Raw genomic sequence first — 14,015 nt, 5'->3', positions numbered from 1 at the left:
TACCTTTTTAATGGATTATTTATGTTCTCGCATAGGTTCGGTCCGCGCCTCGCCCAAAGCCCCGCTTTATCGGGCGGTTGTGTTTTCCAGTTTCGGATACCTCCAGTACCTGGCAGGCTTCTGTGCTACAGTTCGGGAAAAACAAACAGCCCAACTGCGGGTTTCTTTTTTATTGGGTGGAACAGAGAGAAGATTATCCCTTTTTCGGTATGCCAGGGACCAGGGCGAAGATCCTGAATTCCTGGGATGCCGATTAGCGCTGGGATCTTCAATAGTGCAGCAGGTTTGCGGGTGAGCCGAGGATTATCCGGGTGTGGGTCAAGGTCGGGCCGAAACAACTTGAAACACTTCTTACTGCGGTAGCTTTGAGCAAATGAAAAGACAACAAGGTTGGAAAGGTTTTTGAAGATGCTCGGATTCGTTGCCAGAAAAGTCCTAACGATTCGTTCTAACCTTACTCAAAATTCGCATTCTTCATTCTTTCCAATTACAGGCCTAAGCAGCGCAGTACAAACGGAGGAGAGCGACCGTCGGGACCGCAGCAACGTAACGCCAGCACCGTGAGCAGCTACGCGCACCAGTACGCGTCTGTTGGGGGTCGGTACTGCCAACAACACCCATCCACCGTGGCGCTCCACTCGACCGAGGCCCTGATGGCGGGCTTTCTCAAGTCGTCCGATCTCGGACCGCACCCGCACGGGTACGGTACCGCCCATCATCCACACCATGCGCATCCGCATGGACCTTTACCGCCCGGAATGCCTATGACATCGTTAGCCCCGTTCGGTCTTCCCCACGGGCTAGATGCTGTAGGATTTCCGCAAGGTATGTGGGGTAAATATTCGCTTTTTTCTACTCTTTATTAACTATAATGCTAAAACCACCCCCCACTACCAGTTCCGAAATGTGACGACACTGGGACAGAAGCTGTAAAATGAGTAGAGCGAAGTTACCCGTTTGCAGTTACCGAAGAAAAATAAATCGCTCAATTGTTTTCCAATACAAAACGAAGGGGTTCCGAAACAAAGCCCAAGCAGCATAATCCAGCAACCACGAACCGAACTGCAAAACTGGTAGCTTCGTTAATTTTACAGCTTCCGTCGGGATCAGTTCCCGATTCCTCAAGAGTCACCGCGCTCAGGTACCTTGCTCCAGCCGGGCAATTCCAACGGTGGATCTCGATCAACCTTCCCCATTCCCGGTGGTGGATGATTGATTCGTATCCCACACTGTCAGTAGTGCCGGAGCTGGAGGTGCCTGCAGTGTGTCTGGCAACCCTGCCCATCCGCTATCCCACCCGTAGTGTCCAGTAATGGTGTAGCAGTAGTACCGTACCTAGTAGCATTTACCCCCTCTTATCTGAAACGAAAAAAAGGAAAGATCACGCGACAGCAATGAGATGGGAGCGAGAAGAGCCTTTGGGGGGGTTTTTTTTTTGGGACTCCGGGTCTTCCCCCCCAAACAAGATGGTGGGCTGCAAAACAAAGATGGAAAGCATGGAAGAACCTCGCACGACGGGGAAAGCGCTTCCAAAATTACGCTCGAGTGATCACCGTGACAATAATTCATCCGTCACTCCGCTGCTTCGCATCGTTCTATTTATTTAGCTTCTCGTGGTTGGGTTTTCGTTTGGCTGGCTTCCTCGTTTCTTTTGTGTTTTTTTTTTTGGGAGGCAGAAGAACAACAACAAGGAGGCAGATTTTGTCCGCCCTTTTTGAATGCCCGAAGGTTGAAAGCAAACCGCCGCCCGGTTGCTCTTCTTTTTTGTGTTAAGGTTTTCCTCGCCTGAAATGCCCCATCAAAAGGCCCCCAAGCCGCCAGCCGACAGGCCGGGAGTGTGGATGGGTTTTTTTTTCGCTCTCTCTCCCTTTTTCTTCCACTGTTGGGCTGCATCAGTGCCTTTGAGCGATCAGTGGTTCACATTTTCTTTTTTCACCCGATTTTGACGCGGTTTCCCATGACGTGCCGACGTGGAGCCCTGTGGGATCTGTGTAGATCTTGCACGTAGATTGTCTCTGTTTTGTGTCTCTCCTCAGCCATTCCACCGCAGCACTTCGGCGTTGCTCGCAGGAACCGAAACCTGACAGCAAATGGCGCGAGCGCCTGCCAAACGCGAGCCCAGAGTGACAGAAGCGGCGACCTTTAAGATGGCGATACGGGCGAGAATGTGTTTTTGCTGGCTTTAAGAACGGTCCCGGACGTTCAAGTTGGGAGCCCGGGGATCGGGAAGAACTCACGGCAATGAAAACTGTGCATTTCTTTCGTGTTTTTTTTTGTTCGTTGCTCATCAACGTTTACCGTCGGTTGCGCTTGAGTGACAAATTAAATTTTAATGAATCGAGAAGCGGCCATTTGTGCGCTCCGTTTCGGTTGGTTGCGCGAATTGGCAAGCTCTTTTTTTTGGGGAATTCTATTTCTTTTTACGTTGTTTTTTTTTTGTTTTGCTTACACTGTGCCTGAGGGCTGCTTTGCCGTACGGTTGAAGTGTTTCGCCTAATGGATGTGGAATTTTGCGAGACGCGAGAAATGATGTAAAACTGTCCATGTGCGGAATGCTGGACAGATTCTGGAACTTTTAGTCCACTGACAGCCTGTAGCGCTGTTCGGATGCTATAAAACATCTAGGACCGGCATCGGACGTACCAATCGAGCCCATCGCACGACAAAAAAGTGGGAGTTTTTGCAACGAAATGTGATCACTTTCCCACTGCATTCGGTCTATCGTGCGGCCGTGGATGTGTAATCGAAATTCAGAAATCCCTTCACCGTTGGAAAGGGATCCGTTGCAGCTGTAGTTCGCAGTACTGCTTTTTTCGTCATGAATGGACCGAGATAAACCGCTTAACGGGGTGGCAAATGAAAATCAAACGAGCCAACCCTCCGGCGTGTCCGCGACGGGCAGCGCCCACAATGAAGATGGAAAATCGATCAACGAGACGTCGGAGGTCCTCGAGGAAATTGGAGTTAGAATTTTTGGGATTTTCGTTGTTAGATTTGTTTACAGCACCAGGCGTAAGTTCCATCCCCATTCGCCGTCCCCATAGTCGGCCGAAAGATTGGGCTTGAACTCCTCGGCCAGTTGCAGCCGAATGACCTCGCGTACGTGACCTTTACGGTGTGGTGAGAGTTCCCTGCACCACTTTTCTTTCGGTACAGTGGAAAAAAAGGCCGCATCGGATAGGGCTTCACCGGCTGTACGGCTTCTCCGGTACGGTTTTGTTTGGTAGCCTCCGTTGTAGAAGACTCTCACCTAGACACCGTTCGGCACACGGCTCGACAATCGATGTTCGAGACACTGCAAATCCATTTCCAAGCATTGTTGCTCAGCGCTACCGCCACGGGAAATTCTAGCAGTAAGGCTAATTAATACCCTTCGTGTTTACGTCACCGTCCGCGTGGTATACGACCAAGCCAAACGACTGCCAGACACCTTTCGCTACGGCGCGGGTGGATGCGCGACATGCGATACGTGGCCGGGTCCGATACATCGGCAGGGTTTCTCGGCCGCTTTCACCCAAACCCGTGCCTGTAACCGATACATCCCGAGATCCTTGCATGACGGGCATGAAAAGTCAAACCCTCCCAACCCATCACCCACCCTCCCCCCCCCCTCTCCCCCATGCCCAACACTTTCCGAAGTGCCCTCGTATACCCGGCGGGGATATCGAGTTTTAAGGTTCACTTCCTTGGCGTGCGCAAACACTATCCCGAAGAGCGAAACAACCCCGTAGAGTGTTTTTGTTTTTTTGTTTCGGGTTGTTTGTGGGTGTGTATGTGTGTTTGCATATCAATTACCGTGTTCGCGTGGTGAGGGAAGCCCACCCCCGACGGCGATGGCAAAAGCCTTACGGGAAGACCCGTAGCAGCACACGTGACTCGGGAATTGGGATAACGGTGCGAGCTACCTAACCGACGTGTGTGACTTGACTTACCCATAGCCAAAGACAAATATTGACACGACACTCTGCTTGTGGACTTTCACGCTCGTGTGTGAGTGTTTTTGTAAAAATCCCTCTCGAAACGTTAAAAAAACAACAAAAAATAAATGAGCCAACATCCTCCAGCCGTTCGCCTTGAACTACCGTTGCTTTCGGCTTGTTCTCGGCGTGCGTACGTGGGAGCGCCGTGTAGGGCCCAGCGCTGAGATGGAAAATGTAGCGCAAAGATGGCGCAGTTGGCGCCACGAAACGACCGAACTTCATCGCCGCATGCTGCGAAAAGCGTAAAAGCAAGTCGCTAAATACGAACAAAAAAATATCCCCTGTCCACAGTCGAAAATTGTTTGGAAGAAGGGAAAAAAACGCAAGACAACCACCATTTTGTAAATTTTGGGCGCCGATCAGATGCAAACTCACGGAACTCAGTTTCCCGCGACCCTGTATGGCAGCGCATTGGCTGGTTCGACATTTTGCCGCTGTGTTTCCACCGAGTTATCCCCTTTTCGGCTTGATCTCCCGGAACACATGCAGCCCACTGTGGGCTTTTTTTTCTTTATTTCATGTTCTCGCTTCTTCCCTCACACGCTGGTTACGTTGAGCCAAAAAGCAACATCAACACTCCAGTTTGTTTAGGGGTGCTCCCTGGCCATTACCAGCGCGGCACTGTACGTGCCTGCCATAAATCAGGGGTCTTGGTGTTGTTTTGCAGTCCCGCCGCATGTACGCTGCCGTTCCGTGCATGTTTGCGTCTGTTTTTGAGTCTCAGCCTGTGCCCGCTTCAAACGTTTCACCGTTGGTTATAACGAGCTCGATACGACAACTGGTAGCTGAGGCGTGATTTGGAATAAATTTGTCAAACTTTGGCCGCATCTGCACGCTCCGGACCCCAGATTGTTTTTATTTTTTGCGGGCCATTCTTCCCGTTCCTTTTTTCACTTTGGTGATATCCGGTTATAAGGACAAGATAGATGTTAGGATTTGCTCAGTGCCATGCGCAGAAACGGCGTCAGTGTGCCGTAAAACCATTTAAACCATTATACTGCTGGCGCACATAATTATGGCATCGCTTTACGATCGAGACGCTTTTTTTTTTTGGTACCAGTGGGTCTTTAATGCACTTGCAGCTGGTGTTTTACAGTTTTCAGTATTATTTTCGCTTTCATGTCCGTGTGCCGTGAACTCTTTAGCAGAATGGGCGAAATCACACCCTGCAGCACAATGACCTTTGCAGTAGGTAACGCGCGTGGCGAAGATGGTGTTGGAGCCAGTAACAGAAGCAGTAACTATTTCATTACCAATTTCAGCCAACTAACTATGCTTCCATGTTCTTGCAGGACATCACCTCGAGACCTGAAGAAGGATACGAAAGGATGGCCGTACTACCGCGTACCTAATGGAGGAGTAGTCGCTATTCTGGATTCGCTCAGGACAATTAAATGCTTTCTCACAGACACAGTTTTTCCTTCCCCTGTCTACGTCTGGATGTCTTAAGGCATTTTTTTCTCAAATCAAATAATGACTCTCTTTGGTTTTTTTTTTGGTCCACAATTTGGCAGCACTTGAAGCAACTTCGGCATTGCATTGACTATTTGTTATCAATTTTTCGTCAGCAAAATTTGTCCAAACCAAAAAATTATCTCATTTATGTTTTCTCGTTTGATTTTGCGAGGAATTTGCCCTTTGGTTTTGCTCCTTTTTTACGTTTCAGATAGTGCTCGTATATTAGTATTGCAGCGTAGCGTAAGCTTATCCTTCTAACCCTGCCCAACAAAACCCCTGCCTTAACAATAATACGCTTTCCAGCTTCATGGATAGATTTTTAATATTACTTTCTTTATTTTCTTTTCTTCCCTTTTCTTTTCGTTTGTTTTTCGTTCTCCCACTTGTAGGTGTGAATCCTAGAAAACAACGCCGCGAACGGACTACCTTCACCCGGGCCCAGCTGGATGTGCTGGAAGCCCTATTCGGCAAGACACGCTATCCGGACATTTTCATGCGCGAAGAGGTGGCACTAAAGATCAATCTTCCTGAATCGCGCGTACAGGTGAGTTGGATTTGGACGGGGTGTTATGAATTATTGCCGCACTAAACATGAATATCGTGAGAAATTTACACGCAGCAAGAACTGGGCTAAAAGAATGATATGGTAAAGAGCGAAAAGAAGCAACACCACCTTCATCGAAAACCGTTTCCTGAAATGGTGGGTGAGAATTTTCCGGCGGCAAAACATGTGCCGACGGGGAATGAAGCGGACGGTTTGGACTGGGCTAACACAACAAACGGGCCCTAAAGGGTGGTGTCAAGTGACACATTTTCATTTCGCGCGTCCGTGCTTCGTTTGCGTTGTTTGCGGCGAATTAAACATTTATGGACGGTAGCAAGGTTTTTGCGGCACCCGCATTTTGAGTTTGTTGATTTAATTTTAATTTTAAATCAATTGCCCTTCGGGAAGCGGCACCGTGCGCTTTTACTTCCCTCCGTTGTTTTCTTTTCGCCCGACGCCCCAAGGTGCGGGGTGGGTGTTGGGAAATTGGATGCTGCTTCTTGCAGCAGAGCATCCATCCACGGCGTGGTGAGAATGCTGAAAGGGGACCGTATAATGGAGTGATAATCAAGGATTTGGTATTCATTCGCCGTCGCGGTTTTTGTGTCGCTACATTTCGGTTGAGTGACGTTCGAGATTTGACGAAACGCACCACAAAAAAAGAGGGGGAAAATCGGTTTTATTTTGACTGTCGGCATCGTGAAAGAGAGCAAGAGGAAAGAAGAAAAAAACTCCATTTCCAGGGTTTTGTTATTCGAAGGGAAAATGTGCGTATGGTGCGGAAAATTGAATCTTTTCGCTTATCAGTGGCGGGCGCATCAGTTTACCGATGAAGTTTCTTCCCCTCGGAAATGTTGCGGTGCTGTGGTGGGCTATTTTAAATATGCCGCGCAACAAGCCTGTTAACAGAATACTTTTAATTTAGCTAAATAATGTATTTTTAACTTTCATCAAATTGCTACGTGGTGATTTTGATGAAGTACACAAATTCGCTAGTGTTGAGTGATTCTGATTTAGATAAATGTGTTTGATTGCATAACGCAGCACCTTTTTACTAAAATCATGAACTCTCATAATATCATAAATCTTAATATTTTTAATTTTTAAATTTCAACAAATCATGAAAGATTTATGCAATCAAATAGATTTTTGAATTCTGGAGGAATCACAAATGAATTATAGAGGATTATGGACTAAATTTTTTTAACAGATGAATCATGAAGGATTGATCATTGAGGAATTTTTGACGCCTCATTCAGAATTCAAATGGATGATTTTCAATTAATAATAGAATTTTGATTTATCTTCTACTGTAATGATACTCCTTGATCGCGCCAGCCATACTTCTGATTTACTGGACTTATTTTCGACTTATATTTATTATATCAACCAAAGGGTTATATTTTATTTAATTATATTACTATTCGTCATTGAATTAAAAACTATTTTTATTATGATGTTCAGCAACATCATTAACAGCTGCTAACAATTGCACAGTTTCGTAATGCCAAGTACGGGCCCAATGTCTGACGCTACTTGGTGACAAAATCGAACAAACAAACAACACGGTAGAAACATCTGTTTCTCCCAATCCAAACAGCCACAACAATCTGCGACGGTCCCATTCTTCTGCATCCCTACTGTTCGAACCGTGCGCAAACAAGCGTTTGTCCTGTTGTGTTTGTTTTGCATGCTCCGGCATAAACGTATATATAATGCTCAACAATACACGACGAACCCGGACCCCGGGAGTCCTGCAATCGATTGCGATCTTGGGTAGCAAAAATTTCACAACGAAAAACCTCGCTAACCAAACAAACCGCGAATTTGTGATCGCTTCATTTTGGGTTGGGTCTTCGGTGCTGTCATCGATCATGTCGTGCAACATTTTGCGGGGTCTATGTTTGCCATTTTTGTGTACCTTTGCTTGTGCTGGTAGCCTTTTCTATTGTTATGTTATTGTGGGCACGGTTAAAGGTCCCAGACGCTTCTACCGAACTGAGGTAGATCAGAAGAAGTTTCGGGATGGGCCTTTTTTATACTGTGCTAAATGTTTGTTTTGGACATTCGTGTTTAGCATGACCAGCTGTTGTGGGAAATATAAATTTTCCGGCTCCGGCTCCGGTAATGGGAAGCTTACCCACCCCGGGCAGTAAATTTCCCTTGGGGTTGCGTCAGTGTCGTCGAGTGTGATGGAGAGATTTTCTGGCTGTTATTTGATACTGCGCCTGCCGGATAAGCCTGATGGCCTTCCCTGGAAAATTGATTTCCATCCCTCCACAATGCACGGTTGCGGTGTCTCTCGGGGGAAAACCTTCTGGCAGGAGTGCGTGATTTGTTTCGATTCACTTCATTTTATTACGATTACCATTCGGTGGGTTGTGTAACAGTGATTATAGAATCATTACCGATTTTGGTAACGTTCTGGGAGTAGCTCAGCGGGAGTCACAGCGGGCACTCGGGAGCGAACTCTTCGGAGCAAGAGATCCTTCCTGCCGGTCAGCGGACCAGCGGGATAGTTGGTTAAAGCAAACGGAGTAGCATTATTAATGTGAGATTTCTTCCCCTTTTCTGTTTTCTTTTCCTTGCGTTTCAATAGGTATGGTTCAAGAATCGACGTGCCAAGTGCCGGCAACAGCTCCAGCACCAGTCCTCATCGAATCTCAACAGCAGCAAATCGTCCGGCGGTGGTGGGTCGAGCGGATCAGCCCGTTCGGGACAGGCTGGCGGCAACAATGGGCCAGCCGGTGGCAATACGGGCTCATCCGGTGGCGCCGGCAATAACAACGGCAACAACGGCAGTCACAGCGGTACCAAGAGCTCGATAGTGAACGCAAATAACAAGCCCACGATCAAGCACACGCCGATGAACAACAGTCACAACAGCGGCGGTAGTGGGCCCGGCGCGGGCAGCAACGGTGGCAATGGCGGTGCGGGCAACCAGTCGAACCCGGCCGGTCCGAACCATAACGGTCCGCTCGGGTTGAGCCACAGCAATGCCTCGCCGATACTGCCGATTACACCATCAACCTCCGTCAGTCCGCCGATCAACGTGATCTGCAAGAAGGAGCAACCCTCGTCCTATCATCACGGAGCGGGCGGCGGCGGTGGTGGGGGCGGTGGTGGCAACGAAACAGGGGGCATGAAGCCAACCGGCTACGACCTGCTGAAGGACTCGGAGCTGAACCTAGCGCACCATTCGTCCTCCGCCTACGTCAACATTAACTCGCGGCTAGGGCAATCGCTCAGCTCGGCCGGCGTCGGTGGAGTCGGCGGTGTCGGCGGAGTCGGCGGTGTTGGTGGCGTCGGCGGGGTCGGTGTCGGGGTCGGGGTGGGTGCGGGCGGCGGGCTGGGCAATGGGCCGTCCGCCGGCAATCTGACGCCGCTCGGGTCGAACTCCTCCATCATGACGACACCGTCGCCACCGATCACACCGCAAACGTCCCACAATCCGCTGTCGTACGTGCCGAACCACGAGACGTACAACTTCTGGCACAACCAGTACCAGCAGTATCCGAACAACTACAACACACCGTCCTACTACAGCCAGATGGACTACTTCCAGAACCAGAACCAGGGTAACTACAACATGGGCCACACCGGGTACACCACGTCCGCCAACTTCGGGCTCGCGTCCACGTCCGCCCTGGCCGGCCCGATGGGCTCGCAAACGTTCAGCCCGAACGGGCTCGACTACATGAACCCGCAGGACAAGTACGTCAACATGGTGTAAGTAGCTGCGACGATGACGACCCCTGTCACACGGCACCATATCACACACTACACTCTGCCAGGACGCGAGAATAACTCACAAACGCGCGACGCGGCCTCGCTCGAAGAGCTGCCAGCTCGCGAGCTCTTCTAGGTGAGCGGACAAGAGCAGATCATATCAAAATCAGAAGCAACAGCAACAAACACGCAAAAAAAGAACCAGGACTCTTCTTCTCACTCACCTACTCGCGTAGTTCTCGCTCGAGTTTTCTCCCTCCGTAATAGCGTTTTTGATCGTTCCCTCGCTTGCTCTCTCTCCCACTCATGACGGCCCGTGCACCGAGAGGGTGGTTGTGGAGCCAAGGTGCCAACACATACTCACGACGCATGTACAGGGTCCTGCCAGTGTTTTGGTAGGTCCTTGTACGGTCCGCGCTATACCTAGCGCACCCGAATGCGGACTTCGGGGTGCGTTCGGGGATTTGTGACATAGACATTAAAGATGAAGCAAAAAAAAAACATTTTAGACGGTAGGTTTAGTATGGCGGGTTTTAGGTCTTAAAACAACAAACACACGCGCGTGAATGCCACCGAATGTTGTGGAGGGCGGGGGAGAAAAGCGTCCTGGTGCGAATTTCTGGAGCCCTTTGTCTCCTAAAAACCCGTGTTTTGTGTACTGTTGCACCGTGAGATGAGTAGAAGAAACCAACCGAGAGAAGACACAACAAAATCGTACGCAAAAAGTGTAGACAAATGCTATATCAAATAGTTCATATCAGTATTTTCCTCCTTCGGGAGGGAGTTTTTCTATTGTTTCGGGGTTTTGTTATTCTGTTTGAGCTCCATCTGGTCGGGGGGGACCGCAGTGTGTTTGTATAATCAAAGCAAAAAAAAAATGCGTCCATCGCCGCAAACAACCGATTTCAAGCGTAGCTCTGCCACCATTCCGGAAGCAAACCTTGAAGATTCCAAACCTTCAAGACTTTCGCCAACTAAAAATTTCCAAATACTCCCAGCTTACCTCCCGTAGGAACGTAAGTCAAGTACGAACTACGAATTAAACTGTGTATAGGCTGATTTTGGTTAGTTTGCATTTTGTGTTTTTCATTCAACTGCTGTTGAATCCTTTAACGGAAAGCGGATATTGGGGGGAGTTTGCTTGCTAAGTGCGTAATGCAGGCAGAAACTGTGCAATTTAGTTCGTTTCCATTCGCTTCGGTTGTGGACAGGAAGGTTGAAAAAAATAGAATGCTTGTATACCTTCGAAACCTTTACTCCAACCGTCAGCAAAAACGGCCCCACAAACGCTCCCCCGCATAATCGAAGATCCTTTCAAAAGGGCCTTTTTATTCCCAATTCTGTGAGGATTGTGAAAAGACAAAAATACAGCAAAAAATCACGAATTATCAAAGCAGAGACAGAACGCGCGTAAAAAAAAAGAATTTAGCGCACTTGCAAGGATAGACAGAGGAAGAATGGGAGGAGGGCAAGGGAAGGGAAACAAACAACTCATTGCGGCAAACTAGGTAGTACATAAAAAAAACTATAAACATATAAAAAACATAATTTTTAATTGCAAATTAAAATATTTTAACTGTATATCGTACACTATTTAAGTTCCGGCTAGATGTAAGGTAAGGCGTAGGCATCCGAAGCATTAAGCGGGTTGCCTAAATGATGGAAATGATTCACCTTCCGTCAAATCAAAGTCGAAGTCGAAGCAACGAGCAAAACTAGAGCAAAAAAAAGGAAAACAAATGAAAAACGGTTAAAAACAAGTAAAAATCGGACAAAAGTTATGAAAATTATACAGACAAGCAAAACGAAAAAAAAAACAAAACACTCTCTCTAGCACTAGGTACAATATTTTTCCCTCCCCGTTTGCCATAAACGCGCGTGAAAGGGGAAAACCCCTCTCCGGAATAGTAGATATGACTGTGGGCGATGGCATGTGTGAAGGAGCGTGTTAATGAGAAATGGTGAAAAAGAAATAAACAAAGTAATAATACAACAAACGCGACGCAAAAAAGCAAAAAAAGGAAGAAAACGTTATGTTAAGTATCGAATCGCAGGTAAAGTTATGGGCGTAGATATGTAGCTTACGCGAAACACGATTGGATGTGGAAACATTCTGCTGTAAATCTGAAGAAAAAAAAACACGGAAATAAATTGAAAATTTAATTTTGAAAGCAAAAAACCAACATACAAACGAACAAAGACAAATCTCCCTCAAGAGTTAATGGGTATCGTTTCTCGAACGGGCAGCAGCAAAACACACAAAAAAATAAACAAACCAAGAAAAAAGTACACTCATAGAAATACTGGAATGGACAAAAAGGATAAGTTAATGGTAATAGAAGGTGAAAGCTGGCAGATGGAATGGAAGAAAAAGAAAAACATTTGCAGATACGAAAGTAAGCGCAAAACTCTAGCGCGCTGTAAAATATTGGGAAAATGTGACAAGACAGCTGAATTAACTTGGAGTGGTCCAGCAGGCGACAACTCTTCAAGCCTCCCAGTGGGGCTAGGGAACCAGAAACGGTAGTGGGAAAGTGATGGGCACGGTAAAAAAGGAAGAGAAAGAGAGAGAGAGAGAAATAATGAGAGAAAGAGAGAGAGAAAGAGAAAAGTAGTATAAACACGCTAGTAGTATGACTTGCTTTTCATATCCATTCATAAGGCAAACAAACCAGAAAAAGCAGGAGTCAAAGCCGAGTAAAGTCTTCTATTCGATCATTTATCCGGACAGTATTCCCACATCTTTTCTGGGGCGGTTTTTGTAAACTCCATCAGTCAATATCCGGCAACTGTCATATCCAAAACACTTCTCCTCTGTCTCTCTCACTATCTCTCCCTGTTTTTCTCTCTCTTTCTCTCTCTCTCTCTCCTTTAGCTGGTGCCAGGCTCACGTGTTGTACATAGTATTCTAAACATTATTGAAAAACTATATATTATCTCTAAAAGGATAAAATGATATAAAAATATATTGAACAAAAAAAACAACAACCAACACACACACGTAATCGAATGCGTTTCGTTTGCTTTTTTTGTCGAATCCGAATGTCACATTGTGCAACAGGAGAGAACAAAAACCTACCGTCTGCAAAAGGGTTCACTTTTTCCATTCGCCATCTCTGGCCCATCCAGCTCGTCAGAAGCGCAGGTCTGTGCTTAGTGGCGCTGTTTTACATCGTCGCGGCTACGAAATATCGCCGGTCTCGCTGATCTCGCCAAAAAAAATACCCCAAGAAGTCATGCGTCGCCCGGGTGTCCCTTTTTTGACTGGTGATTTGTTTTTTCCCATATTTATTCGCCTGACGTGATCGTTTCGGGCAAGTACCGCTTGCTTGGTCGCTTGGCTCACCAATTCCCTCTGCCGCCTGTCCACGCTTTCCAACGGCTCCAGGTATGGTGCCATGTTTTCGGTCTGATGTTGTTATCTGGTGCCTTTTCGGCATCCGATCGCTTACCGTAGTGGTGGCACCGTCTTCTGTTTGCCTAGCCTTGGTTCTCCCCATTCCAGCTTACTTTGTTATGTGTCGTGTCGCTGCTATCGCTAAAATTCAAAATTATTCAACGACAATTATGGAGCTCGTGCCGAAGACCGATAGTGCGATATCGCCGCCACGATGAAAATCCTTTGTGGTTTTTCGATCGAAGCAAACCAAAAAATAAAACAAAAAAAAATATCGCCCGCCTCGTGTTGTCGAAGCCCCGTGCCAAAAAGGATGCCGGAATAGAAGCCGAATGGGATGGGGCTTTTGGGGGCAGGGTGTGGGCTGGACGTTTCGGAGGCAGACACGCGGCATGATGGAAAAACACTAAATCCATGTGCACGGTTAATGTGAATTTATTTATTCTAGCCAACATTCGCCCGCACACAACAACATCAAAGCTAATGCATGAGGACGCACCACGCACGCACACCTTTTCGGAGTTTGATGCAAAAAGAAGACACACACAACAACAAAAAAACAAGCGGAAGAAGATGAAAGAAGGCAAGAAAAAATAACGTGCAAAATGCGGCCTGTACCAAAAATACAACCCGAAGACACCGTTCGGGGCGGGCCACTTTTCTATCCCGTTCCTTTTTATCTCAGGTGGCAGTTAGAGTGGTTTGCTGAGTGGTTCTGCAGCGGGCCAGACCAAGAGCGGGGCAGGGTATCGGTGGTGTGATTGCGGCGGGATGGAAGGCGGAAAGATTGAGCGGGTGAGCCTCCGGGCGGTAAGCGCGGACAAGAGACACCGGCTCGTCAATTTCGACCCGCTCAAGGCGCTGGAAGCATTTTATCGACTTTTAAAATTTCCATAAAAAAAGCATT

At 47.4% G+C, this 14,015-nt stretch overlaps 1 protein-coding gene across 1 annotated transcript; it reads left to right on the top strand.

Annotated features, from left to right (window-relative positions):
• The first annotated feature begins 653 nt into the window (after nt 1-653).
• On the top strand, nt 654-10,074 carry LOC128306422 (homeotic protein ocelliless). Its single transcript, XM_053043942.1, has 3 exons — nt 654-834; nt 5,828-5,982; nt 8,582-10,074. Exons 1-3 carry the CDS (start codon nt 654-656, stop codon nt 9,713-9,715), a joined length of 1,470 nt encoding a protein of 489 aa, XP_052899902.1. The 3' UTR covers nt 9,716-10,074.
• Nucleotides 10,075-14,015: the final 3,941 nt, after the last annotated feature.

The sequence above is a fragment of the Anopheles moucheti genome, chromosome X, assembly GCF_943734755.1.
Source record: "Anopheles moucheti chromosome X, idAnoMoucSN_F20_07, whole genome shotgun sequence".
NCBI lineage: Eukaryota > Metazoa > Arthropoda > Insecta > Diptera > Culicidae > Anopheles > Anopheles moucheti.
Note: the sequence above shows the minus strand (reverse complement) of the source record. Positions and strands in the feature narration are given on the sequence as shown.

Excerpts from the sequence above, each read along its gene's own strand:
- LOC128306422 (XM_053043942.1), top strand. The coding sequence starts at position 654 with ATGGCGGGCTTTCTCAAGTCGTCCGATCTCGGACCGCACCCGCACGGG. Across the intron at positions 835-5,827 it reads ATTTCCGCAAGGTATGTGGG|GTGTGAATCCTAGAAAACAA; the intron begins GTAAATATTCGC and ends TCCCACTTGTAG. Across the intron at positions 5,983-8,581 it reads TTCCTGAATCGCGCGTACAG|GTATGGTTCAAGAATCGACG; the intron begins GTGAGTTGGATT and ends GCGTTTCAATAG.